Here is a 27723-nt window from a genome sequence, read left to right as displayed (position 1 = left end):
TGGGCCTTTCTTCCTGTGAAAGCAGCTTTCTGCTACAATACTAAATTGGGGGGCACTTTTGCCCTGCATGCCTAATCTTGCTTACCTCATATACCTTGGTGCCCTTTCCTATTACGGGGCCTTTACCCTTCCCTCTCTATTCTGGGCGCTCTGCACTCCCCTATTCTCAGGATTCTTCTGCACCATCTTAATCTCAGGGTTTCTTTGAACAGTTCTATTCTCGGGGTGCCAGTCATGTTTACCCTCAGGTGTAAGCATCCTATGGCTTTTTATTTCTCTATGCCTTGTTAACCCATTGGTATGAGCTTTGGGGGATCCCTAAGCTTATTCCCCACACTCAAGCACACTTTCCAGTGTTTCTCATAATATGTAGAAATAGCCAAAAAAAAAATTTGCCTTATTTGTGTTCATATGATTTGATGCCCTTCTAATTATTAGCTCCATATTTACTATGTAATAAGACCCTAAAGAGATGTTATGTTCTGACTGTATGTATATCAATTCTATAATTGTGCAACACAATCTTGCAATTATATATATAAGCCCAGAATTACACATAGCACTTACAGCATTTAGACAAAGTTAAACTCTTGACCTGTTAGCTATTTTACCATAATGAAATAATTTACTGGTCGCAGGGGAAAAGAAAAAGCTTGAATTCTACACTATGAACCTGATTAGTGTTATAGACACAGGAAATTTGCCCCAAATATTTCCATAATTAGTGCCTTTGGAAAAAAAAGCCCAAAGTTGAGAATAATATATAAAATACAGTAATGCATAATAGGAAATGGGATAAATAAAAGCAAATTTTATATATTAAATTATTGATTAGTAATGACTTGTCAATAACTTGTAAATAACAAAGGAATTAATCATAACACTCACTGCCAATTAAATGAAGTTATATCCTTATTAAATAAGGACAAAAACATATTTTTAGGTACCATCTTAGGTGGTATCATTTTTGGTTCATATGCTGATTTCTTCTGTCTGAACTATTACAAGGCTTAGAGCCAAAAGTAAAAATTATGATTTTGATACAAACACTTTTAAACTATGCTGCATTTTCAACAAGTTCTACTTATTTTCCATAAAACATGTAATAATTGTGACAGACTATTACATTTTTAAATCACTTTATTGCTGAGTACATAATAGACACTCTGAAAGTAATGGTCAATTGCTTGAAAAATATGCTAACTTCTTTGAAAACATACTTGACTGTGCAAATGACAGTTTAACTGAAGTGTCTGACTATGAGCCACAATTCTGATTTATTAATCCCCCTTTTTTACTTTCAGAAGTGGAAAATCATAATCTTTCAGAATTCCTACAGCTCCAATTCTTAGATAATTTCCAATTTAGTACAAGAGAAATATACACAAGAATCAAATAATGACTCATATAACATATCTGGAGCATTTCCACCTTGTTCAGTTGAGAAACAGAACAAAATATTAGTTAGGTCCAAAGTCACTAACAGATACATCCAAGAGGGAGCTCTTCCAAGCATGTAAGTCACTTCGATGGAACTTTGGAGTGATGTCATTAGAAGTTATTACTTTTCCTCCTCTTGTAAGTACAAACAAAGATAGAGCACACCAACATATTTATCAAAGTGTAGACCTCAAACATTTCATTGCAACTTACCGTATACTTCCTAATACAGTTTTATATTGATTTCTATACTGACAAAAATGGTATAAGAGCGTCATTATAATATATTCAATAGATTTCTAGAAGAGTGGTTCTATCATCATGTTGCTTTCAAATGTCAGCATTTTGCAAAAACCTAATAAGGAAATTCTAAAGAGAGCTTCCAAAAATATTAACTGTAAAATTGATTTAAAAATGCAACTGATCTTTTAACATTCCCTTCCTTATTAGACACACAAAGAAATACATGACAGGAAATTAATTACTAATGTTGGTAAATAAAATTTCCTCAAGTAGATGAGACAAGCTAAATCATGTGCAATTATGTGTGTATTCGTTGTATAACAGAAATGTGTTTTATTTTTATCATGTCTCATGGCTTCCTATCTAAATTAGGGAGGAATCTAAAAGTTGATCGCTCATTTTAGCACTTACCTGATATGGGTGATGATGAGTGTTGTCGTGGGGATAAAAAAATCATCTACTCGGTCAAACTGCTTTCCCACAGGCTGGGTGTGAATAGTGTGGTGGGGCACATTCCCACTGGCCAGGGTTATTACCTAAACAGAGCACACCATGGTTAGACATTGGCAGCGCATTCCCTTAATAGTATCACTGTTAATTTTATTTAGAGATGAAACAAATCAGCAGTTGTTTCTTAGATTCTTTATTGCATTCCTGAAAATTAGTATATCATTAAGCAAATTGGAATTTTGTAATTGTTTGCTTGTTTTCAATATAGAAATTTGTTTTTATGAAGAAAAAACAGAAAAAGATTTGTCTTGAATAATTTCTGCTTAAATTATAAAATTATTATAAACAACTTCTGTATTATAAAAGTGTTAACCTTGGTAATATGAGAAAAATAAAAATAAGCATTCATAGGATGTAAATAAGATTATCAGCTAGGTTGTCTTCCTTCTTTCCTTCCTTCCTTCCTTCCTTGCTATTCATCTTTGTAAAGATATAATTGATGAACAGAAAACTTCTAATATAGAAACGAGCTGGAAATAAAACTGAAAACTCTAAAACAAATTATACTTAATACTTTAGCTCTTAACAACTTTAGAATAGATGAAATTATATTTAATTTTTTCTTCCTATACATTGAAAATAACAGTTTCAAGTAAGTTTTTATCAAAGACAGTTCCTCTTTTTATTCATCATTAATTGGTTTTGAAAACTTTTATAGTCCATTAAAGAAAAGATCACTACATTTAAACTCTTTTCTTCCTCAGATCCCTTTATGCACCAGATTCTATCAGTTCTTTCTTCAGATTTCTCACACCTCCACATTTTTCTCGGTCCTGTTGGACAACCATTGTTCTGTGTTAGTCTTTTAAAGCACTTTCTGCCTTTATTTTTCCTCTTTTAAGTCCTTCCTACATATGGCCACCAAATTAAAGTTCTTAAACTATTGGCTGACTCTCCTAGGTTCAATAGGCCATCCTCCCTCAAAACTGAGCCTTTTCCTTTGGTTTTTATGACAGAAGTAAATAGCACTTTTGATTATTTTCTCTGAAAAACTAAATTTTCTTCATTCATATAAGTATACTTTCATTGAGTCACCTTCCAATGAAATAGATTGTATTAACAGTCAGGATAGGCCTAGTTAGGTTACTAGATAAAAAATAAAACAAATTAGAAAAAAATAAAGACTTAGAGGCTTGGGAAATAAAGATTTCATTTTGCACCCATTACTCTCCCTGAGAGTTTTGGCATGGTATATACTGTTCCACTTAGTATTTCATGCCATAGGACCAGCCAACTATCTTGAATGTTTCCATTTACAACAAACTGCACTTGCCAGAACTAATCATATGGCCCCACCTAACCAAAAGGTGTCCATCATGTGCCCAGAGGAAGAGAGAGCCAAAGAATTTGATAAAAGCTTTAAAGGTATTATGCCTATTTTATTAATGAATGTCAGTGAGGAAGTTTTCAGTGGATTTTAGCCATTCATAATAATGTCTACAAGATTTTATTTTTTTAATTTTTAAAAAAAGTTTTAAAAATGTTTTATTTATTTTTGAGAGACAGAGAGACAGCATGAGCAGGGGAGGATCAGAGAGAGGGGGAGACACAGAATCTGAAGACAGTTTCCAGGCTCTGAGCTAGCTGTCAGCACAGAGCCTGATGTGGGGCTTGAATCCACAAACCACAAGATCATGACCTGAGCTTAAGCTGGACGTTCAACTGACTGAGTCACCCAAGCTCCCCTGTCTAGAAGATTTTAGTAATAGTCACAGAGATGATGGGAAAGGAACTCTTCAAATTTTCTTCACATTAGTTTGTATAGAGGTGCATAACTTGGAAATGCCTGTACATGTATTTTAACTAATAACAATACTTAAGCTCATGGCAGCAATAATAATATTTACTGAAAGATTGCTATATGCCAAGATGTGTTCTAAGCAGTTTACAGGCATCACATAATTTAATACTCAAACAACACTACAATATAACCCAACATTATTGATGAAAAATATTTTATGCCAAAGCATAACTGAGAATCTCATTTATGTTTCTCATAGTCCTAGGTTGTAAAAAATGCAGTGCCTCCCACCCTGTCCATCATAATACCCTCCAGTTCCATCTACATTGTTGCAGATGGCAAGATTTCATTAGTTTTGATTGCTGAGTAATATTCCATTATCTATATATGCCACATCATCTTAACCATTCATCAGTTCATAGACATTTGGACTTTTCCTGTAATTTGGTTATTTAAACTTTTTTAAACATTGGGGTATATGTGCCCTCAAATCAGAATTTTTATATCCTTTGGATAAATTTCTGGTAGTGCAATTGCTGGTTATAGTTCTACTTTTAAGTTTTTGAGGAGCACCCATACTGTTTTCTAGAGTGGCTGCACCAGGTTGCATTCCCACCAGCAGTGCAACAAGGTTCCCCTTTACTTACATCCTCTAAACCATAGGACACTCTTAAAAATAGAGAACAAACTGAGAGTTGAACAGATGGTGGGGTGGTGGGATGGGTTAAATGGGTGATGGGCATTAAGAAGGGCACTCTTCAAGATAAAAACTGGGTATTATATGTAAGAGATGAATCATTGGGTTCTACTCCTGAGGCCAAGACTATACTGTATGTTAACTAATTTTTCCCTACTTATCAGTCTGAACTTTGTTTCTTGATGGTTCTAGATCCTTCTCATTTCTGCAATTGAATGGGAAGAGGTGGATTACCAGATTCAAGACTGAGCTGACTAACTGCCAGGACACACAAATTGATCCACAGAGCACCTTAATCAACAGGCCCTGCCTTGGGACAATCCTTGGCTCATTCCTAACGGCATCCTGCTGTTGGTTTCTCTATCTCTAATAACGTACAGCTGCCAACTCCCACTGTCACCCCATCTGGCTGGAGCCTACTTCCTCGCCAATAAGCAAGATGTAAAGACTTTATTCCAAGTTGTTTCCTGGGGACATTTTCTCTCTAATTATTGTGCATTTGAAAAGACATTACATATGGATTGTAAACTATCTAGATGAGAGACTCATGACTTTCAGAATAGCATTCCCTAAATTTTCATAAGGCATAGATACCCCTAAAAAAATAATGATGATAAATCTTTGAGACTTCATCTGAGAACACTAATTGGAAAATCACTGTCTTATGTACCCTATAGTTATGACAGTTTATGAGTTGTTATTAATTATAAATATCACAGAAAATAATGTATTTTGCTTCCATAATTGGCAAAGTTGTATAGATTTAATTATAGACAAAAGTGAAAACAAAAAGTTTTCATATGACTTTCAGATCCTTGATAAAATGCAAGTGCATTTTTAAGGTTTCAGTAGTCATTATTATAAGATATATTGCATTAGGGCAAAACGTTACTGTTTAACCATCACAGCCTGGCATCAATGTCTCTAGTTTTAGTCTCCTCTTTCAACATGTCACAGGAACACTTTAGCAAAAATCAGACCTTGCCCATGTTTTTGGTTTGGTGCACCAATGTCTCCAAAGACATTTGGAGGAAGTCTGTTCCCCTCTGAAACAAATCTTAAATCCCATTTCCTTTGCAGATGTTTTCTGATGATTTAATTGGGAGACAATTAGCCGTGAATCTGTTGACATTTCTGCTGAGTCAAGTCTTCCTGAGCAGAGGGCATCAGCACAGTTGGTTAAAAGATGGCAACATAGCAAAAATGCCTGGGAAGCTAAAGGTGGTCCATTGCTCCTGAGAGAGGTAGAAACCTAACTTGTTTGAGCCTTACTGACATTTCAGAGTACCTTCCTGATAAGATTTGCATTCCAGAGTAATAACAATGTCTATGTTTCACAGGAGAGGATGTGCTATTGTGCCAGCAGTCTTAAAAATACTTGGAAACACATAATTGCAGGGTCCTTCTCTGTAATTGCACAGTTAGTGCAACTGTGCTGATGTGGGGTAACATTAATCTCTGATGACATCACCCCATGGGGATGAGGGCTGGAGAATAAACACAAATATGCTCCTTGAGTAAGAAATGGTCTGTTTTCTGATCCGGAGACCCTGTGTTTCCTGTCAGCCTGTCTAACTATCTATCAATCTATCTAATCTGTCACAGACATATAGGTGTATATGCATGTGTGTAAATGTTACTTCATGCAACTAAATCTTATTGTATATACCATTTCAAGAATACTCCTCAATTCTTACATATTATTTAAATTTTCAGGTGTGGAACTTACCTTTCCCTGTCCACCCAGAAAATATTTAAAAATTCATTGAATCTTACTAGCATATTTTTATTAGACATTCAGAGAAAAAGAACCCATTTTTAAAGCACTAGAAAATGTGTAGAAAGTTACTTAACACTTTTATAAAGCCTTTTTCCCCCTTTCTGTATGATATTAAAGGAGTTTGCCTAAAGTGCCTTATAGAAGGATTGCAACACTGAGAAATCTATTAATCTATCCAATTAGCAGGTACCAAGAGGGAGGGGAAGATATCAATTCTAAAGAATATAGTATAATGAATATATACAGCCTTTGGGGTGTCTGGGTGGCTCAGTTGGTTAAGTGTCCGACTTTGGCTCAGGTCATGATCTCATGGTCCGTGAGTTTGAGCCCCGTGTCAGGCTCTCTGTTGTAAGCACAGAGCCCACTTTGGATCTTCTGTCCCCCATTCTTTCCCCCTTGCCCACTTATTATGTCTCTCTCTCCTAAAATTAATAAATAAGCTTTAAAGAAAGTAAAAAATAAATAAAAAGAAAATACATACAACTTTAAAGAAAAATAATTTTTAACTTTTATAAGCTGTGTTTATTTTACTTTAAAGGTAATAGAATTAAAGTAATTCAAAAGAATGATTAAAAAATAATATATATTGGCCTGTTTTATTTTGTCAAGATTTCAGAATAAAATATCAAATAACTAGAAGATATTACCATATTGTCCTAGATCAGGCAAACAATTGTCCGCAATAAAGATGTACTCTTTCCATCAAAAGACTGGCTCTGTTACTCTGTCTTTTTGAATGTAGGCAGGCAGGACATGCCTTGCTTTGATTAATAAGCCGTGGTAGAAATGACTCTATGTGAATTCTAAGGCCTACGTCTTAATTAGTCTTGCAATTCCAGTGTCTTATTACCTGGAACCGTCATGCTGCCGGATGCCATTCTAAAGGATGAACAGGCACATGCCGGAGACACACGCCACCCAGCTAATCACCACCATCACGGAACAAACATGGGAGTGAGACCACTTTGAGCCATCCAGCTACTGCAAACAAGTGAGGGCAGCTACCTGAGTGTTCCTTAATCATGCCCACAAACTGCCCAGATTGTTGAACAACAGAACTAGGAGTAATAAGTCATTGTTTTTTTAATGTTTATTTATCTTTGAGAGAGAGAGACAGAGCACAAGTGAGGGAAGGGCAGAGAGAGGGAGACACAGAATCCAAAGCAGGCTGCAGGCTATGAGCCGTCAGCACAGAGCCCGAAGTGAAGGTTGAACCCACAGACCACGAGATCATGATCTGAGCCAATGTCAGACGCTTAACCGACTGAGCCATTCAGGAACCCCAGTAAGTCCTTCATTAATTTTGTTGAACAGATCAAATTTTGGGGTGATTTGATTTGCCACAACAGATAACTGAATGATTATTATATGTTAGATGTTACCTATGACACATATTTCTAGTGAAATATAAAATGAACCATCATTCTGATAGTTCCTTTAAAATATTTCATTTCAATAAACTTGCCTTTTGTAAGTTAAATATAGAAAAATACTTCAGAAGCATTTAATGTATTTGTAATGAAAAGTAACTAAAAATTTTAAAAAATGCATTTAATAGATTTAGTGAAAATTGGCCAAAGGTTAATGATTTAGGACTTTGTAAGAAGAGGAATCTTCGTAGCAGTGCTATAATCACAAAGCAGTTTGAGAAATAGATAAAACACATTTCCAGGGCCAAATGTTCTTTCTCATTCCCTCTCAGTTTTCAGTTAAACCTGTCATGCCAAAAATTGGAACACTGTGCCAAAGAGACATTGTCAAAAAATATATATATATTTTTTCTCTACTAAGTTCCGTATAAACAACTTCAAAGTGTGAGCAAATTTTCCACAAAGATTATACCACTTACGCCCCAATTAGAAATGAGTCTGTGCTCAGATAATAACATACTAACTGTTGGGAGAAAATGCTGCATTTGAAAGAGAGATGGAAACAAGAAAATTCTCATGGAAATTGGAAGAAGGAAGGTAATCACCGAAAGGAAAATTATGACTTTTTTCTTCCTAAAGGCATCAGTATTGTCATCATTGGTTATTATTTTTGCATGTAAATCTAACATTTGATAAGTATGGCCAATCCAAAGTTGTATTTTCCAATCCAAACAAGTAGTTGAGTGTTATCTCCCCCCACTTTTCTGTGCAAATATAGATGTGATTAAAGTACAGTCCTCAGATGGAAGAATATCATTGCTAAATCATTATACGTATCCAATGAGATAGCTAAAACATTGTTTTCTCAAATATATTGAAATGTACTTACTTGCAGTGTTGGAGAAGTCTTTTCCATGGTGCCCCAACTTAGTACCCAAACCTGATCATGTGATTTGTCGTAGTGTAATTTAACTGGCACGGGGTCTGTGTTTACTGCCTGCAATAAACAGGAATTGAAAAAAATAATTTCAGACTGAAATATTAGTTTTAAACTATGCCAGAAATTATGAAAAAAACACGAGAGTTTAGATGTCAGATAAAAAATTGCCCATTATCTAATTTTCTAAACCTTTATTTGATTAATTTGGAGATAGGATACTTTACTCAAGCATATTTTTTGCACAATTTTATGTAGTCTTAAGTTCTTTCATTACCTATGCAAATTGTGTGCCATAGAGAAGCTATTTAGAAACTCAAAATATATAAATGACTAATGTGTGTATTTTATTCAGTTGTTGAACACAGGTAAGAACTATGTATTTACTATTAGGGTTTTTGTTTTTGTTTTTCATTTTAATACTGGTTATGGGATTTGGCCATCTATAATGCTGAAATGCCTACAATCCGATGTATGGTTGAAACTCTAATGACAGATTACCTAATTTAGTTTCTTTAATGAGTAATCTAAAACCACAGAGAGAAGTAAAAGCATTTTTTAAACCTACTTGATGTGGTAAATGTGTTTTTCTGCTAATATTTATAATATTTAGCACTTATTTAAAACAAAACGTCAAGAAAACAAATTGCTGCCAGGAAGTTATTTCACTCACCTTAATTTCAAACTATTTATATTTCGAACTAACACCTTTTTCAAGTAATTTCCTGTAGTAGTTTCCTTACATATTTTTTCTAATTTTATAGCACTAAACAAATTGTATTCAATAAAACTACGTTTATTCAATATAGAAAGCATTTCTTTCAAAAGCTCTGTTGAACATCCTTAGAGAATTTCCCAAGTCTTAGTTCCTAATGTAATCTTTTTCTCAGTGGATTAAAGTTAAATAAGTGTTGTGACTGAACATGTGAAGGTTAATGTTTTAGCTAACATGTTGGCAATTTAGTCTAACCAAAGTACCTATTTTCTAAAACCTTGCCCTGCATTTTATCTAGTTAAAATTCTCAATACTCTAGGATTAATGAAGTAATTATTTAACTTCTGAAAACACCTATTTAAAGATGTCTGTATTAGTGTCCTCATCATTTTCTTCCTGGCTAACAGAACCACTATGTTGTTTTGCAATTCAGTGTCCAACAATGTTCTCAGGGAAGGTGAGCTCACCCACTTGGTGAGCATCAGAGATTCCAGTGTACTCCTCTTTCACAAATGTGAAGATTCTCAGCCTCTCCAGAGGTTAGCATGGTCACATGGCATATTCTCGTTTATACATGGTAAGGATTAATGTGCTAAGTGATTGTTGCAATTGTGCCAGAGTCCAGCTCCAGCAGGTTCAGGGCTCCCTGAAAAATGGATGGTGTTGGTGAAAGGGAGTAAGAGAGCCTCAAGTTTCTTTCTGCTCACCAGGCAGTCATCTCTGCACTGACCGGAGAGTCAGCTTTATTTATTGAAAACATGTATGGGGTGCAAAACAGAAATGGCATTTGTCTTAGAAAATGATTTCTGATAATGAATTTCTTTGGTATGTAAAAATTTCCCAGAATATAGATTGGTAGGAGACTCATGCATAAGCTTTATCAATAGTGATTGATGTAGGTGACTTAGATGCTTATCATATGGGGAAGGAAGGGATCTTTAGCATTCAAATATAAGGCAATATTTTTAGCATAGCAAAGGCAGAAGTTAGTTCTTTGTGAGCAAGAGTCAATAGCCTGTTTTCTTGAGAGGAAGAAAAACAGGTTTCTCAGGAAATGTAATATTTGCTCCTGTAATTACAAAAGAAGAAATTCCTATAAGTTCTTTCACAAGGTGCTATCAACATTTCAGGGCCAGAATAAGGAGACAAGTCACTCCTGATACCAGTCAGCAAGGTACCTTGGGGGTTGGTGCTCAAGCAAAAATAACTGAATGGGGTAGACATTGGTCACCATCTGATAGCAGGTGGCCCCCACCTTGCAAACCTACCTTACCTCAGAAATGGCTTCTAGCAAGATTGCTGTTGTGCCACATTTTCTCTTTCTTTCTCCTTTGAATGCTGTTATATGAGCACAGTAAGCCTTAATTTCCAAAGCAATTTTGAGGCCAGGAAACAATAAGCTTAAGAAGGAAAAGCCATGTGACAGTTGGAGGATTTGGCAAGAGAAAAATGAAAGGAGACTGAATTCTCCATAACAATCTTGAGTTGCTTCACAAGCCTAGAAAAACTGTCTCTAGAATTGATGTTATTGGGGATAATTAAGAGGCATTATTACCTAAGAAACAGTCTGGCATTTTGTTAATTGTAATCAAGTGAATGCCAGATGTTTCATCTAAATTTTTCATATCCTTATTGATAATTTCAATGCATATATAGCAAAAGTGTCATCATTAATCATTACACTAATAACAAAGCAATAAGAGTCTTTTGATTTCTCCTATTTTCCCCTTTTTATGTAAAACTTGATTTATGTGTGATTATAACAGTTACCCAAGTTTGCATGTGGCTTAAATTGGAATCAACTTTTGGTCTTTAAACTGTTAAAGATAAAATAGTTCAATATAGCAACAAAAGCAACATTTAAAAAGTCCTCATTGTTTTTCAACTGCTAAGATACAGTTATACAAAGACCAAAGGTGTTTAGATAACTTGAAATATTAAGGAACAATTTAAATAAAAATTTCTATTTTGCCAGCTCTTATAAGGTTCAATCCATGGGTTATGTTAATATCCACACAAGTCAGGAGAAGAAATGGAGACTCGGTCTTACCAGTAGTCATCTAGCAAGTGATCAGCAGAGCTGAGATTTGATAGTCTGTGTTTATCCCCAATGTGACAACCTCCTTGCACATGAAAGATCATCCTTCCTAGTTGATAGTTTAATTCCTGACAGTGAGTGTGTGGATATGTTGCCCTCCTATTTATGCCTCACATATAGGAAACATTCTTTGTTTTTGTGTTTGTTGTGTTTGTTGTTGTCGTTGTTGTTGTTGATGCTGCTGTTGTTGTTTGAAGGTGTAAGGAAGCCCAGGGACCCAAATATATGCAGTATCATCTGTATAAATGGTGTGAACCTACACAAGAATCAGTGAGAGGCAGTAAACTCCATGCTTATGAGCATGCAATCTGAAGCTGACTGCAAGTTTTAGCCTCCTCACTTGTTAGAAAAATAATAACACCTTGGGAAGCTACTAAGCTTTTCTATGGTTCAGTTTCTCTTTCATAAAATGGAGACAAAGGGTTGTTCTGAACATTTGGTAAGGTACTAAATATAAAGTGCTTAGGGTGTGCTGTGGAAATATTACTACTATTATCAGAAAAGCTAGCTGAACTAGAGGTATTTTCATGACAATTAACATCATAGTGTTTTAAAGTTAGAGATATAGTACCCTTATTTAGCAAATGAAGAATCTGAGACCTGGAAGAGAAAGTAAATAAACACAGTCTTTGTCCTGAAAGAATTTGTAGACAAGAGGGTGAAAAAACTTAAAGCATATGGCAAAACTAAAAATAAGAACCAAATGCCTTGAAAGTTCAGGGGAAGGAATACAAAGCATGATGAAGGATAAGGGATAGGAGCTGATGCTTTGATTGAGATTTTAAGCACGAATAGTTTTATAAATGGCAAGACAGAGACTATTTTATAAATGGGAAGACAAAGACTTATGAGAATATGTTTCAGGAGATGTCAAGAAAACAGTCCATGAATAATTGCCTTCAAGTAAATTAAGCTAAACATATTTGAAGGAGAAAAATATCAATCAGTTTTCAAAACAACTTCAGAGTTTGAAAAATATCTGCTCAATGCTCTCCAAAATATTTGAACATTTTGTTTTTCAGCATTTCAAAGGTTTCATATTCAATTCTCTTCATTTTGCTTTGGTATTTGGTTACAAAAACTCACCAGAACTGAAAAAGATATGTGGATCAAAATGAAGAAAAGCACATCTGATATACTTTATTTGGAAAATGTTTAACTCTAGGGGGAAAAATCTGTTTACAACATTTCAAGTGTGCAGATATAACACATTTTTACAGAGGGAACATTTACATGGTTTTCAGCAACAAAATCATGTAACAATGAAAGAAATATTTCCAAACAACTATCTTCCAGCTAATCTTGTCATACCCAATTTTCAGCCAAAAAATAGATATTTATCTTACTTATATTGTCAACCTTTGAAAGGAATAAATTGTATGTATCGGATTTCACAAAATACCTGCTAGTATATTCTGGAGATTACTTTAAATGTTGAGTAAGTTTAGACCATTAGCCTTTGTAAAAGAGAACATTTTGTACTAAATTTGGTACTTAAAAATTTTTTTTCTTCCACAATTAAACCTGTAAACTTTGGTGTTATAAAAGAGTTTAAGTGTTTCTCCACATTTTATGAAAAATATCGTAAATATTCTATTATTCTTTTCTGCTCTCTTTCACCCATGCCTCTCATTCTCAGGAAATGGGATTCCATCTGCCTTCTAAATAATGACCTCTGCAGCACCTCCCTTGCTACCGAAAACAATAGAGACTGTATCCTCTTGACCCTCATCGGATGTTTTCTCACATCTAACATTTTACTCACCAACTTTCTGAACAGATTTTTTGGGAGGATTTTTTTTTTAAGTATCAGACAGATCATGACACTAATCTGCACCAAACACCACAGTGTCTCCTCCTTTCCCTCTGAGCAAAGTCAAAAGTCCTTCGAATGACTACCAGACCTTAGCTGGCCTGCCACTTCCCTCTTCTTTCTCTGACTCCTTCACCTACTCCTCCACTCAAGGTGCTCTTTGCCTCCTGATGTTCACCCAATACGCAAGCCACACATCTGTCTTTTGGAGGGCTTTTCCATGAATGAACCCCCAAATAGCCCAGGGTCTGCTGCCTCAACACCTCCTTTGTTCAAAACTCATCTTCTCAGTGGGGCCAGTCTGCTGAGAGTCTACCCTGCTTAATTCACTTTGTGCACATGCCCTCATCCTTAGCCTCCCCAACCTCACCTGGTCTTGCACTACCATTTTACATTTTCCAAAGGACTTACCACCTCATCATACATCATGTAATTTACATTTTAGTATTCCCATTTGTCATTTCTGTTTTCATCCAATGGCTGCTAGGTTCCAAGAAAGCAGATTGTTTGTGTTTGTGTAAGTCAATAATATAACCTATGAACTTAGAACAATGCCTTGTAAATAGCAGTACTCAAAATCCAATTAATGGACCTCTAAACCTACTTAACCAAATTGCAAAATTAAGCAACATTCCAAAACGTATTAAGATAATCATTATTACTTTATTTAAGAAAGACAATTATACTCTGTGTTGTGCTTATTATGAACAAAGGTTTTTAAAAATGTTTTACAAATACAATTTCTTTTAATCTTCATAACTGTCTTTGCAATGAGATATGCAGTATTGTTATCTGCTTTGTACAGATGAAAATAACTAAAGTATCAAAACTGATCCCTCTTTATCGTAAAACTCCCATTTTCCTCTCCAGGTGCCCTTATGTCCACTGTGTATTTATTTGTAGCAGGTGATTCAAATCCCCACCATAACTGAACAAATAGAATCAATTTAGAGCTATTGAATTATTCTGTAAGACTTTGTTTAAAATTTTTTTAATGTTTATATCTTTTTGAGAGAGAGGAAGTGGCAGAGTGTGAGTGGAATAGGGCAGAGAGAAAGAGGGAGACACAGAATCTGAAGCAGGCTCCAGGCTCTGAGCTGTTAGCACAGAGTCAGATTCAGGACTCGAACCCACGAACCATGAGATCATGCCCTGAGCTGAAGTCACACACCTAACTGAATGAACCACCCAGGTGCCCTGTGTAAGACTTTGTTTAAATTAAAGTTTCTGAAACTGTAGGTTGGAAATTTTTCTCCCATATCATAAACAGTATGATATTCTGCACACATTAGTCTTTGGCCTGGTGATACTTAGATAATTAAACCACAATCCTACGTTCAAAAATGAATTGATCTTTTAAACATTTTTAGAAATATCTTTAAAATTTCAATATGTTGTCATTTTAATTAATTAATAGTAGTGATCTACATATTCAGGTCTGAGAATCCCATATTTCTTAATTTTCCATAAGTACCATTTTCAGAGTATTATATTACATTCAGTTAACTTCTTATCCTATTACTTTATTAAGATGTTTAAAATATACTATATAATGTAACAATAAAAGTGTTTTATTTGTAGCTTTATAAAGATATTGATAAAATATTTTTTCTTTAATATTTTACAACATCATTTAAAGATATAATCTACGGACACTGTAAGGGTTTGTTTTTTCTCTTTGATGATCTACAAACCTTAACATCTTCATAATCCAAACATACCTACAAATGTATCAGTATTTCTTGAAGGAGTGAGACATGCTATACTGGTCATGGACCAGCATCAACTTCTATAAAGATGGCCTATTTTGTAAGAGTGAAATACCGATAATAGCAACGAAGACACACAAAACTTGGGGTAGAGTCTTGACATGAAGAAACAGTGAAGCACAGCTTGTTTATCAGTCTGACAAGGAGAGTACCAGCTGGCTAATTAAGTGAGCCTAATTTAAACTAATGATGTCGATTCTCAAGATAATGTGCTAATGGCTAGAGGAGACTGCTGATGACACAAGAATACTCCCGAGGTGTCACAAGCCACTTTTGCATCCAAGCAGAACCTGATTTTGCTCCACAGAAGACAAAATGAGGTCAGTTGTTTACTAGTTGATGTTTTATACAGCCAAATATCACCTGTATGCCACTCTTATTAAATTTCTGTGTTCTTATGAAAACAAATTTAATTTTTAAGGCAACACCAACATTATAAATTCTATTAAAAAATTGCAACCTTTTACTTTTTAAGCAGTGGTTAGAAATGATATTGTTGCATCTACTGAAGAAAACAGACTCCAATGGTAATATTTTATCATGAATTTTATAGAATCTTGTGTTGTCAAGAAAATATTTGTTATTTTAATAACAAGATCTAACAAAGCTGTTCAAAATTTTTAGATTTTTAATCCTAAAATATACATTTAATACCAATCCACACAGTGTTTTGTAGGTGTTTGCAGGCAAAAGAAAGTCAGAAATATGATTTCTTAGATAAAACATAGGGATCTATTTTAATTAGACTTAAAAAGAAAGTTTGAAACTTAAATAACAGTAGTATTATATTTTTTCTCTCTTTTTTTTAAGATTGATTTTGAACTTCACTGTTCCATTTCTATATCCACACTATGGAAAATTCTATGGTATTTTTATCATGTTTGGGAGAAGATGAACTGACTTTTTTGTTATAATTAATATTCTTAGATATTTCTGTATAATATACTCAGGTTTGAAAAAGATAAATAAACAGCTACGGCACACAATCAGAAAGAATTACTTTCCTTGGGGAACAAAAAAGACTGACTTCAACTGTAGGCTCAGTTGAGAAAAGGGGTCAGAATGAGAAAGGGTTGGTTTACTCTTTTATAAAATTAACTTTGTGCTTTGCAGTTGACTTTGAGTGTGCCCCGTCCTTGGATATAAATACAGCTTTAAATCACAGAGTTGTTCTTTTTTTTAATTTAGTCTTTTAAGTAGCTAGACATGCTTTTTTTCTTTAACTAGTTTTAAAACCTGAACTACTTGATTTATTAATTTATAAAACAGGGTTCAATATTATCTTGAGGTCTATAAGATCTATCACATTGTCTATATATTGGGAAAACCTAAAGGGAATTTACAATTCTAAGAGATGAAGTATTTTCATGTATTAAAATAGAACCACTAGAATATTTATAATTCACCTTTAAGCATCTATTTTTGAGGACTAAAATTTACATACCAGTAAGGTAATGTTGAGACAAATATAAGGATGTTTTCATTCACCCAGCAGGTAGTAAACGTATGAAGCTCATTATCTATTTTTTTTATGTTTTTTATTTTTATTTTTTTGAGAGACAGAGAGAGTGTTAGCAGGGTAGGATCAGAGAGAGAGAGGGAGATACAGAATCTGAAGCAGGCGCCAGGCTAGCTGTCAGCACAGAGCCTGATGCGGGGCTTGAACCAACGAACCGTGAGATCATGACCTGAGCCAAAGCCAGACGCTTAATTGACTGAGCCGCCCAGGCGCCCCTTTCTTTTTAATTTATTTTTTAATTTTTTTTGGGGGGGAACTCATTATCTAAATAGTTCACAGGCTGAAATTATACATGATTTTGAAAGCAAGAAGTAGACAAATTTAAAAAAAAGGAAATTCTAACTTTTGGGGCCCCTGAGTGGGTCAGTTCATTAAGAGCTCAACTCTTGATTTCATCTCAGGTCATGATCTCAAGATTTGGGATAGAAACCTGCTTTGGGCTCTGTGCTGACAGTGCAGGGCCTAGTGGGGATTCTCTTTCTCTCCTTCTTTCTGTTCCTCCCCTGTTTGTGTTCTGTCTCTCAAAAAAAAATTAAACTAAATTAAAAAGAAATATTTACTTTTAAATTAAAAAATTAAATTAAAAAATCTAAAATTTTAGGTTGATATTTATAGTCAATAATAGGTTTCAAAAAGTAATATTTCTAGCAGAAAGAATATAAGACCTCAGTGATCTCTAAATTTCTATAGAACAGATTGTTGCAGAATGACCCAAATCGTTACAGCTGTTACTTCACTCTCCTTTCCAGTGAGGTATTTAGTCACCCCCTATAATACAAAACCCGTTTCTTTTTATTGACAGAAAGCTAACATTCAACTCCATCATACACCTTATTAGAACTGTGTGGGCAACCCCATGACTCTCTACAGACTCAGCCTTTTTGATCCAAAACTTAAGTTCTCAAATGTTTTCCTACAATAGGAACATATCTGGTACATTATTCTTGGTTCCTACTCTTCTCCAAATAAAAGGCGACTGTAGAAAGTAAGGCAATGAGTCTGATAAATGGTGTGTGGGGCAAGATGCATCAAGAGAAGGTTAAAATTTGTCTTTGATAGTAGAAAGTCTGAGAATATACAGAGACTATCCCCAGAGGAGGAAGAGTAAATAAAAGAGGAGGTCAGCCACCAAGTCAACTTTCACCTCTAAACCCATGTGGGAAAGAATATTTTGCGTTGTCTTGTTTTAGAGCTCTGAGTATTCCTTTTTATTCCATTTGGGGTTACATGTTTCTAACTTATATTTTCCATTTAATTTGTTCCTTCCCAAGTTGTTTTTAAAATTTACTACCATGACTTTTACCTTAATACTTTCTTAGTTTCTTCTACTCTCTGCTTGGATTGTGGTTATATATTCTTTTATTCAACTCTAATAGTGTTAATCGTGACTTTTGTCCTTATTCATTGCCAAAATTCCCAGGGTTTCTCTTTATTTAATCTTTTTTCAATAAACTTTTGACTTTTACACATTAATTCCTTTGTGCCTTTATATATTCAGTAAAACCTTGGATTGCCAGTAACTTGTTCTGTGAGTGTTTTTGAAAGATTAGAAAACATTTCTAATAAATTTTAGCTTGATAAGTGAACAATGTAATGTCTTGGAATATGAGTAGTACCTGACACGGAAGGTCACATGATCACATGTGAGCCAATGGTTCATGAACTTTGCTTTGATATACAAATGCTTTGGATTATAAGCCTGTTTCCAGAACAAATTATGCTCGCAAACCAAGTTTTTACTGTATATATTTATCTTTATACTTTTCTTTTTTCATAAAGATTGTTCTGATTTTTTTCAACTAAATTCTAAATTTATTTGGTTATTTTTAGCTATATTTAATTTTTTAATTAAGGAAAAATTTTTCTCAAAACATACTCTTACTTGGATTCAACATATTTAATTATGATTATCAACATTATTTGATATTAACATTTTAAATTTACTTTGGTACTGTTAATAGTTAGCTTAACATTGTGTCAGAAAATCAGTATGAGATCATTTCATTTCTATTTCTTGAGACTTAATATATAGCCTATGATGTGGTCATTTTCACTAAATGTTTCATTTAGTGAATGCTGTGGTCCAAATGTTTGTGTCTTCCCCAGAATGCATATGCTGAAATCCTAACTCCCAAAGATGATAGTATTAGGAAGTGGGGCTTTGGGAAGTGATTAGGTCATGAGAATGGAAATTGCGGGATTAGTGCTTCTATAAAAAAGATTCTACAAAGATTCCTCATCCCTTCTACCATTTGAGGACACAGTGAGATGGCACGAGCCAAGAACCAGGAAGAGGATCCTCACCAGGTCACAATCATGCTGACACTTCATCTTGTACTTTCCAGACTCAGAACTGTGAGAAATAAATTTTTATTGTTTATAATCTACACAGTCTGTTGTACGCAGTTATAGTGGTCGTAATGAACTAAGATATGATAAAATGTTTAGTGATGATATATATATTAATCATTGCTGGATGCAAAGGCTAACACGTACATCTGTTCAAACATAGTAATAGTATTGTTGTTCAATTCACACATAGGATTAATTTTGTGGATTCGTCAAGTACAGATTTATCAAATTCGTCTCACTTCCATCATATGTCAATCTCTACTAGTAGTATGGCAATAATCACTTTATAAAATTGTCAGTAATAATATATGTTTTTAGTCTTAGATTTTTTTGTAATAGTAAACTTTTCACCATTATCAAATAACTTGTTTTAACTTAATACTTTGTTGCCTTAATGTTCCTTTAAAGTCTGATGCCAATATAGCTATACCAGCTTTATTTTTTTAACATACTTCCTGTATCATCTGTACTGCCCTTAAATGTCCGTTTTTCTTTTACCTTTTCTTTGGTGGGGGCGGGGCAGTGTATCTCATAATGTGCGTATGGCTAGGTTTCCATTATTCAGGCCAACAGATTTCTTTTTTGTTGAATTGCATTAGTCCATCCTCAATAATTGTTATTGGGTGTTTTTAAAATTTCTATTTATTTTAATGTAAGTGTAGTGACACACCTTGTTACACTATGTTTCAGCTAGGTGATTTTACAAGTTTATACATTATTCTGTGTTTACTATAAATATAGCTACCATATGTCCCATTACATTGCTATTACAATATCACTGACTCTATTCCTTATGTTCTGCTTTTTATCCCTGCAACTCACCCATTCTATGACTGGAGGCCCGTGGCTCCCTTTCCCCTTCACCCATTTTGCCCAACCCTCCACCTCTGGCTATTATCAGTTTGTTTTCTGTATTTATAGTATGAGTCTCCATTTTGTTTGTTTACTTTTTTTTTTTTTTAAGATTTCACTTATGAGTGAAATCATATAGTATATTTGTCTTTCGCTGTCTGAGTTATTTCACTTAATACCCTCTAGGTCCAACCATATTGTCACAAATGACATGATCTCATACTTTCTTTTGGCTGTGTAATACATTGTAATACATTGTGATACATTGTGTATCACATTTTCCTTGTCCATTGCTATCAGTGGACGCTTAGGTTGCTTCCACGCCTTGGTTATTGTAAATAATGCTGCAATAAACATAGGAGTATATCTTTTTGAGTTAGTGTTTTCATTTTTCCAGGGGAAATACCCAATAGTGGAATTGTTGGATCATATGGTATTTCTATTTTTAATTTTTTGAGGATTCTACATACTGTTTTCTGAGATATCACCTTAGAATGGCTAAAATCAATAAGACAAGAAACAATGGGTATTAAAGAGGATGTGGGGGAAAAGGGACACTGTAGAAAGCAGTATGAAAGTTCCTCAAAAAATGGATGTATTTGGTTTTATTCTATCATTTTGTTTAAACTTGTATCTACTGATTTGGGGGTTTCCATCCTTAGTATTTGACTTTCTTATTTCTTTTTTCCCCCACTATGTTTATTTGTAAGTTTTTCATTGACTTTTATTTTTTCATAGACAGACACAATATTGAAGGTTAGATTCTTATAACATTAATAAACATATTTAATATATGTATGGATAGTTATTTTCCCATTCCAAAATAGGAATCTTAAAATATTTCAAACAAATCATCCTTTTCCCTGTTTGCATATTATGTACAATACTTAAACACTTTTGTCTCTATTTCTGTCTTGTGCTTTCACTCTTTTAAACATTTCAATCTTTAGCTAAAAGAATATGCCAATTATTACTGACAGTTAATATTCTAATAGATCATATATTTACCAACTTGCTTGCTCACTATCATATCAAAGTTACTGATCAGTTAATTTTTCTTACTCCTGAAGCAAACAGTTTCAGTTTCAATTGTTTCAATTTATGTTGGTGATAATATCTATGTTTTTATGTCGCTCACAAAATAAATAATGCTCTGGTTTCAAAATTATTTTCCCCGATCATATTATAATATTAGAATATATTTTTTCACCTAAGTCCTTTAATAATGTTTCTCTTTCATTTAGTGTCCATTATTGCTACTGAGAAAATTGCTGCTATCCTCAGAGTAATTTATCTGCCATTTTAAGATTTTTCTTTGATATGTAATTTCTTTTCCATTTAGGTTTCATTGTTCTTTCTAAATCTAAGGGCTTACTATATTTTATCTTATAAATTTTAAAATAAAAATAATATGTAGTATGTGTATATATTTATATGATATTCTTTATTATTGTATAATAATGCTCAGTTATTATCACTCATTTTGACCTAAATACTAAGTTTCCTCTTATGCTTTTTATCTTCTTCACTCCCTTTTTAAAAAATATTATCTCCTTTATGGAATCTCCTTCTGTCATTTATGCTTTCTACTGTTAATGGAAAAATAATGTCTGGTGTATTAAGATGCATTTGATTTCATTATTATTGGTGATCATTTCTACAAAGTTACCATAAACACTGAATTTCTGAATACTAACCCATTGTTCCTAGGAGAAATACATTGTTACACAGGCATTTCAACATTATGCTTAGGAACTATTTTAAACAGAAAATTGCCCACAAAACCACAAAAATGCAAAATACATGGTGCTAAATAGACCATGAAAAGAACACTTGTTTACAGTATAAAGGCTGAAATAGGAAGGCAGAGCCTCTTCACATTCAACCTTAGTTAGGAATATATATGTTGGGTGAGAAATTTTTCACCACTCTGTGCATGTCCCTGAATGACCACAAAAGCACCATGAGCATTGATTTTGTTGTTCTAAATGGATTGGGTGAACTTCAAATGCAGAATCAACAAACAATGATAATTAACTATAATCAATGTCTCTACAGCCAAAAAAGAATAACAGTATAGCTACATTTAAATGAAATGATCTTATGATTATAATGTACAGCAAAGTAGCCAGATACAAATAATGAATACTATATATTTCTAGTTATATGTAATATTCAAAATTGGTCAATCCTTACTTATGGTGGCAGAAATACACATAAGGATTATCTTTGAATAGTTAATGACTAGAAGGAGTAATAAAACATTATTATTATTTTAGTAATAAGGTCATAAGGAGAACTCATTTGGATGGTGTCCAATTTTCTAAACTATAAAAAAGTAACTGTTAGATTTTTGTCTGAAAAATCTCCACAATCATGATTATATCATAATATGATTTTTAATAGTTCAGATTATATATCTTACATTATATTATTCATCTTAATTATGTACTGAAAAATAATAAAATTTATGTGACTTTTACCATTGCATGAACATTCATTATGAATATTTTCTACTAATTTTAAATTTTACATTGCTGTCTAAAGATGGAAAATATGAAGATAAGTGATGTTAGCTTTTCTCACTTTTGAGTATCTAGTAGGTAATACATATTTAGTCAGTGTAGGTTTATAGTTTGAAACCTAAATTTAAAGACAAGTTTGATTATTTCTAAAACATACTTCTAATTTGCACCTGCTAGCTTTAGAGTCTAAATAATCCCAAACTGAATGCCTATAATTTGATGGCATATGTTACAGTTGAAATCAATATAAAATTAACATGGTCAAAATCCAGCAGTCTCAAAGACAGAAACAGGAAGTGGTGAATATATGGAAAATATATATATTCCCACAGTAGATACTGAACCATTAGACTGGATATATATGAGAACCATGTAAATCTGGTGCCCTTGGATAGGTTTTCTAAAAGAACAGTTATTCACCCTTTTTCTCATGATTATGCCAGTCATTCTCTTACTAGATAGAAACTGAACCATTAGACTAATTATCCACAGTAAATTTATAACCCTAAAGATACCAGAGGTTTTCAATAGAAATACTTTTCATTCTGTATTTGTAACACCAAGTATGTCTCATAGTAAGCAATTAATAAATATGTACAGAGTGGATGGATGTAGGATGGATGAGTAGATGGATGATTGGATAAATTCATGTGAAGCTGTTGAGGATCTTAGAATGAAAAGCCTTAACTTTGGACTTGTTCCCACTTTTTATGTTCTAGTCAGGAACCATTAGAGGGAGTAATGCTACTTTAACATTCAATTTCAAACCAATATTGATGCAAAAAAAGTATTTGTAAATTTAAGGAATGGTTAGGTTCCAGTGTCTCTCAGAAACTTTGATAATGAACAAGTATAAAACTCTTTTATGTGCCAAGATCGGCTATAAATGCTATTTATTAATTGAGTTAATCCTAAATACAACTTTATGAGATTTGTATAATTATTGATCCCATTATTAGTTATATCCAATAAAGCTGTTTTAGGTTCTTTCCTCTGAGCTATGAAGCAATATCTCATGAGTCAAGGGCCCAGTTACTGGAACCAAACTACCTAGAAGCAAATCCAGTACCTCCCCTTTGCTGTTGTGCAATGGAGAACAAACTGATAGCCTAAGTTAAAGAACTTTGTGAGAATTAGAGGATGAAACATTTGGGGACTCAACCCAGAATGGATTTTTATAACCATAACCATGAAAATTTTTATTAGGTTTTTTTCTCTGTCATTGACCTATGTATCTATTGACTTGTTTTAATACTATAGTAAAACCTATTAAATTGCTATTATCTAATAAGGTCTACTATTATCTTGGTTTCTGTTAAGAATCAAGTAAGAGACAATAATGTTTCTCGAATGGTAACTGGAAATACCTTAATTAGTCTCTGATTGGAACTCTCCTTGCTCTAAACAGAATAAGCAATTTTAGGTTCATATTTGTGGAACTAGTCATGTTAGTATTAGGATGTGATTATGGAATCTAATTACTGAATATAATACAAATTAATCATTTTTTAAATTCATTAAGCTCAAGCAGCAGAATGAAAGGAGACTTTGCAGAAAATGCGTACATTTCCTCGTTAGCCAAGTAATGAAGCAAGTTATCAAAGACAATCAAATGGCGATGTACAAGTTACCTGGTGAAGAATTACATAAAAGGAAATATCTCTTTTTAAAAGATCACCTTAAAAGGCAGGGATCATTCATACCTGAACAACTTTTTGGGACTGCACGTCGACGATAAGGACTCTGTCCAAAGTTGGCTGTGCAACATAAATGAACTTGTCTTTGACATTAACAGCTGAGGCCCACACACACCTCTGAACTTCATCGCCTTCAGCTTTGGGACAAACTTCATCCTACAATTTAGAAAATAGTGGAAAAAATAAATATTTTAAATTATAACATGGGTATGACATATTAGGAGTAAAATGAATGTTTGATGCTTTACTACTTTCAGCATCAAATGTTAAATATATACATACACAGAGAGATAGAGTTGTCTGTTAAATCAGATAAAATAGAGTTCACATTTAAGCTCATTAAATGTATAAATAAATCAATTTGAATAACCCTTTAATATAAATTCCAAAAAGGCTTTAATTACTTATTATTTATTTCTGATAGGACATTGTCCTTTCATTTGTTGCTACCTAATTCATAACTCGGTAGCTTCAGATATAGAAAATAAATTCAATATTTCCTCTCAAGTCCTTCAGTCTCAAGCTTCTTTACCAGACATTAAATGTCACACCAAAATAGAATTAGAGGTTACCACAGCATCCGTGGCTGCCCCCATGGCATATTCATGGTCTTTTCAAAAGCCTCCAAATCCACTGGAAATGATTGAAAGTTTTCTAATTTGTGGTGACTCAGAATCTTAGAAAAATTATAATAAGTAGGTATTCAGAATGCTTATTTTATATTTTATTTTCCAATTAGGTATCAAGGTCATATTTTATAAAATCTTTTCATCTTCCCAAGCCTTTTTATTCTGTATGTTCCTGGGACACCTGGGTGGCTCAGTCGTTTGAGCGTCTGGCGTCGGCTCAGGTCATGATCTCACAGTTCATGGGTTTGAGCCCTGCGTCAGTCTCTGTGCTGACAGCTCAGAGCCTGGAGCCTGCTTCGGATTCTGTATCTCCCTCTCTCTCTGACCCTCCCCTGCATGTGCTGTCTCTCTCTGTCTCTCAAAAATAAATAAAAATCTTAAAAAAAAATCTGTCTGTTCCTTCACCCTACAAATGCTTTCTGGTTGAATATTACATAGCTTGTGCCAAGTGTCCATAAATGAGGCTAAAAATGCCTTCTATTTCCTCCTTTCCTGAATTTTTTCAATAAATGCATGTTGAAGGGATACATAAGCCCTGGTGATCAGTGCTGGTAGACACATCACAAATGAAAGAAAAGTCATTGAGCTCATTATTTTTATTTCGGGTTTTTTTCTTATTCACCAGTCTTTTTGTTTTGTAACTCTCTCCATTTACCTACAGTTAGAAAACTACTAAGAAGAGAGATTTGTTGAGCTATACACAAAATATATGTGTAATGATATTTATTTATATAATGATAATGATGTAATGATACACATGGTTTATAACATTTCATTTGTTAATGTCTCATTTATTGATTTGCATATTCCAGTTAGTAACTCGTAAGGTAAATTAGAATACTCTCCTTCCCTAATTCAAATGAATTTTTTTCAACAGACATTCCATTCACCATTTGTATTTAAAAATTATGAAATAAAATTACCTGATCACCACTAAGCATTTCTTTTCATTTAAAGATAATACTGACAGCAAATAAACCACATTTGACATTTAGTAATTAAAATGAATGCCACAATAATATAATCTTTTTGTGGTGGCACATAGTAGGTTGATTTTCTGTTTGCATAACATATAGAAAATAACATAAAAACCAGAGCACTTTGGAATGAGAAGCTCATTGTGTGGTCTGCTGTTTTTGTTCTTTAGAGAACTTCAGATCTGATCTGGGAGGACCTGGCATTCCACTAGTTTTTAAGATTCAGTCCAGGGGCACCCGGGGGCCTCAGTCAGTTAAGCATCCAACTTCAGCTCAGGTCAAGATCTCACAATTTGTGAGTTCAAACCCCATATTGGCCTCTGTGCCTACAGCTCAGAGACTGGAGCCTTCATCAAATTTTGGGTCTCCCTCTCTCTCTCTGCCCCTCCTCTCTCTTTCTCTCTCTCTCTCAAAAATAAATAAATGTTTTTAAAAAATCCAGAAGTTTCCAGGTATGGCCAACTCACCAGAAACATACAATGACAGTGATTTAAACAAAAACAAATGAACAAAAGACAAACAAAAAACAGTACAGATTATTCCAGGATTGCAGAACATAACCAAAAAGAACCCTAAACATCCAATATATGCTTCTGGTAGTTCTGGAGGTATGAAATTAACTCCATTATCTAGAATACACGATGGTGATTCTAAAATGATTATCAGCAGGGTCAACCTGAGTCATGTCCATGGCAGCCTTAAGCGGTATCACAAACCTGAAGGCAGAAATCTGCCCTCAGCCCGTGCCCACTATAGTTTCATTCATCAATTCACTGAAACATTATTTTCTATGCCAAACATGTTTCTTCAGAAGTATATTAAATATCTTTGACAAGAACCTATTTTGTGAGAATCAAGCACTATCTAAAATATGTACTTGAGAGGCATGAAGATGTGGGAAGAAAGTGGGATCTAAGGTTGATGAAAGGCTCTGAATTTGGGAAATTGTTTACAAATTCTTTGCTGTTGTATAAAAGCTACCAAGAAAATCTGCCAGAATAATAGAAAGTGTGAGTGACCTGACACATAGCTGTCAGCGGAACAACTGCTGAACCAGGAGCAATTTCCACCCCTTTGTTTGCTCCAAAACTATTCAACAGTAAAATAAACTGCTCTTCTGGGAATTATTTCCTATTTGTATGCTGTCCCCATAAGATGTCCCTGACCAGCCTCACAATCATTTTTACAAAGCCATTAAAAGTTTCCTGACAGCCGCCTTGAGTTTTCCTTGCTTCACTTTATTCCATTATTTCTGATGAGAATCTATTGGGTCCCATTTTACAATGACACTCTTATTTTTTAGATCACATAGATTAATATTTATTTCTGTGGATAGAAATTTTAGAGGAATGTTTTTTTCACATGCCTTAGGCACTTAATGAGATAAAAGTACAACTCAAAAAAACCCCCCAAAGATGCAAAATAAAATTAAGGTAATACATACTCATGAGGCAAATTGTCAGGAATTATATCAACAAGTTTAATTAAATCACTTTTTATAGAAATGTCTATCACTATTTAGAGTAAAAGGAATTAATAAGGTATTAGAACTAATAAGGATGAGCGTCAATAAGAAAAAGGCAATTCATAATTTATAATTAGAACTTATCTATTTCCCCTTGGGTCATTTTCATATTTAATAATACATAATTTCTGTGTCTGCATTATCCTCTTCCAAAACTTTAAAGGCAAACAAGACATATTTCTAGTGATGATGGAAGTTTGGATTTAATAATTAAAATAGTGCTGATGATACCTGATTTCTACACATAAGTAGGTCAAATAGATGGATATATGCATTTGTCTTCTATATTTTACCCTTTTTATTTATTGTATTGATTGTCTATTGAAAACGCGTTTCCCTCAAATTTCCAAATTCTCACCTCTTTTTCCTTTCCTTCCTCATACACTTCCTCTCAGCACGTCTTCCATTATCTATGGCGAGGACAAATGTATTTGTCATAAGCACCTACATTTTCCTTGCATCCAACTCAGTAAATGTCTGTCATTATCCCCTCCTCTCTTCCCTCTCTCCAATCACAGATTTGCCCACTGTCCT

General features: G+C 33.8%; 1 protein-coding gene across 1 annotated transcript in view; it reads right to left on the bottom strand.

The window, feature by feature from the left end:
- The window catches only part of FSTL5 (follistatin like 5), a 711768-nt gene that overhangs the window by 53014 nt on the left and 631031 nt on the right, over positions 1-27723 (bottom strand). Inside the window, exons 13-15 of the mRNA XM_029939311.1 lie at positions 24065-24214; positions 8671-8778; positions 2095-2219 (exon numbers count right to left, since the gene is read on the bottom strand). Of these exons, the coding sequence (XP_029795171.1) occupies positions 2095-2219; positions 8671-8778; positions 24065-24214 (383 nt within the window). The remainder of the gene's footprint in view (positions 1-2094; positions 2220-8670; positions 8779-24064; positions 24215-27723) is intronic.

Source organism: Suricata suricatta, chromosome 1 (assembly GCF_006229205.1).
Source record: "Suricata suricatta isolate VVHF042 chromosome 1, meerkat_22Aug2017_6uvM2_HiC, whole genome shotgun sequence".
NCBI classification, from domain to species: domain Eukaryota; kingdom Metazoa; phylum Chordata; class Mammalia; order Carnivora; family Herpestidae; genus Suricata; species Suricata suricatta.
The sequence above is the reverse complement of the archived record's forward strand: the minus strand, read 5'-3'. Positions and strand labels throughout refer to the sequence as shown.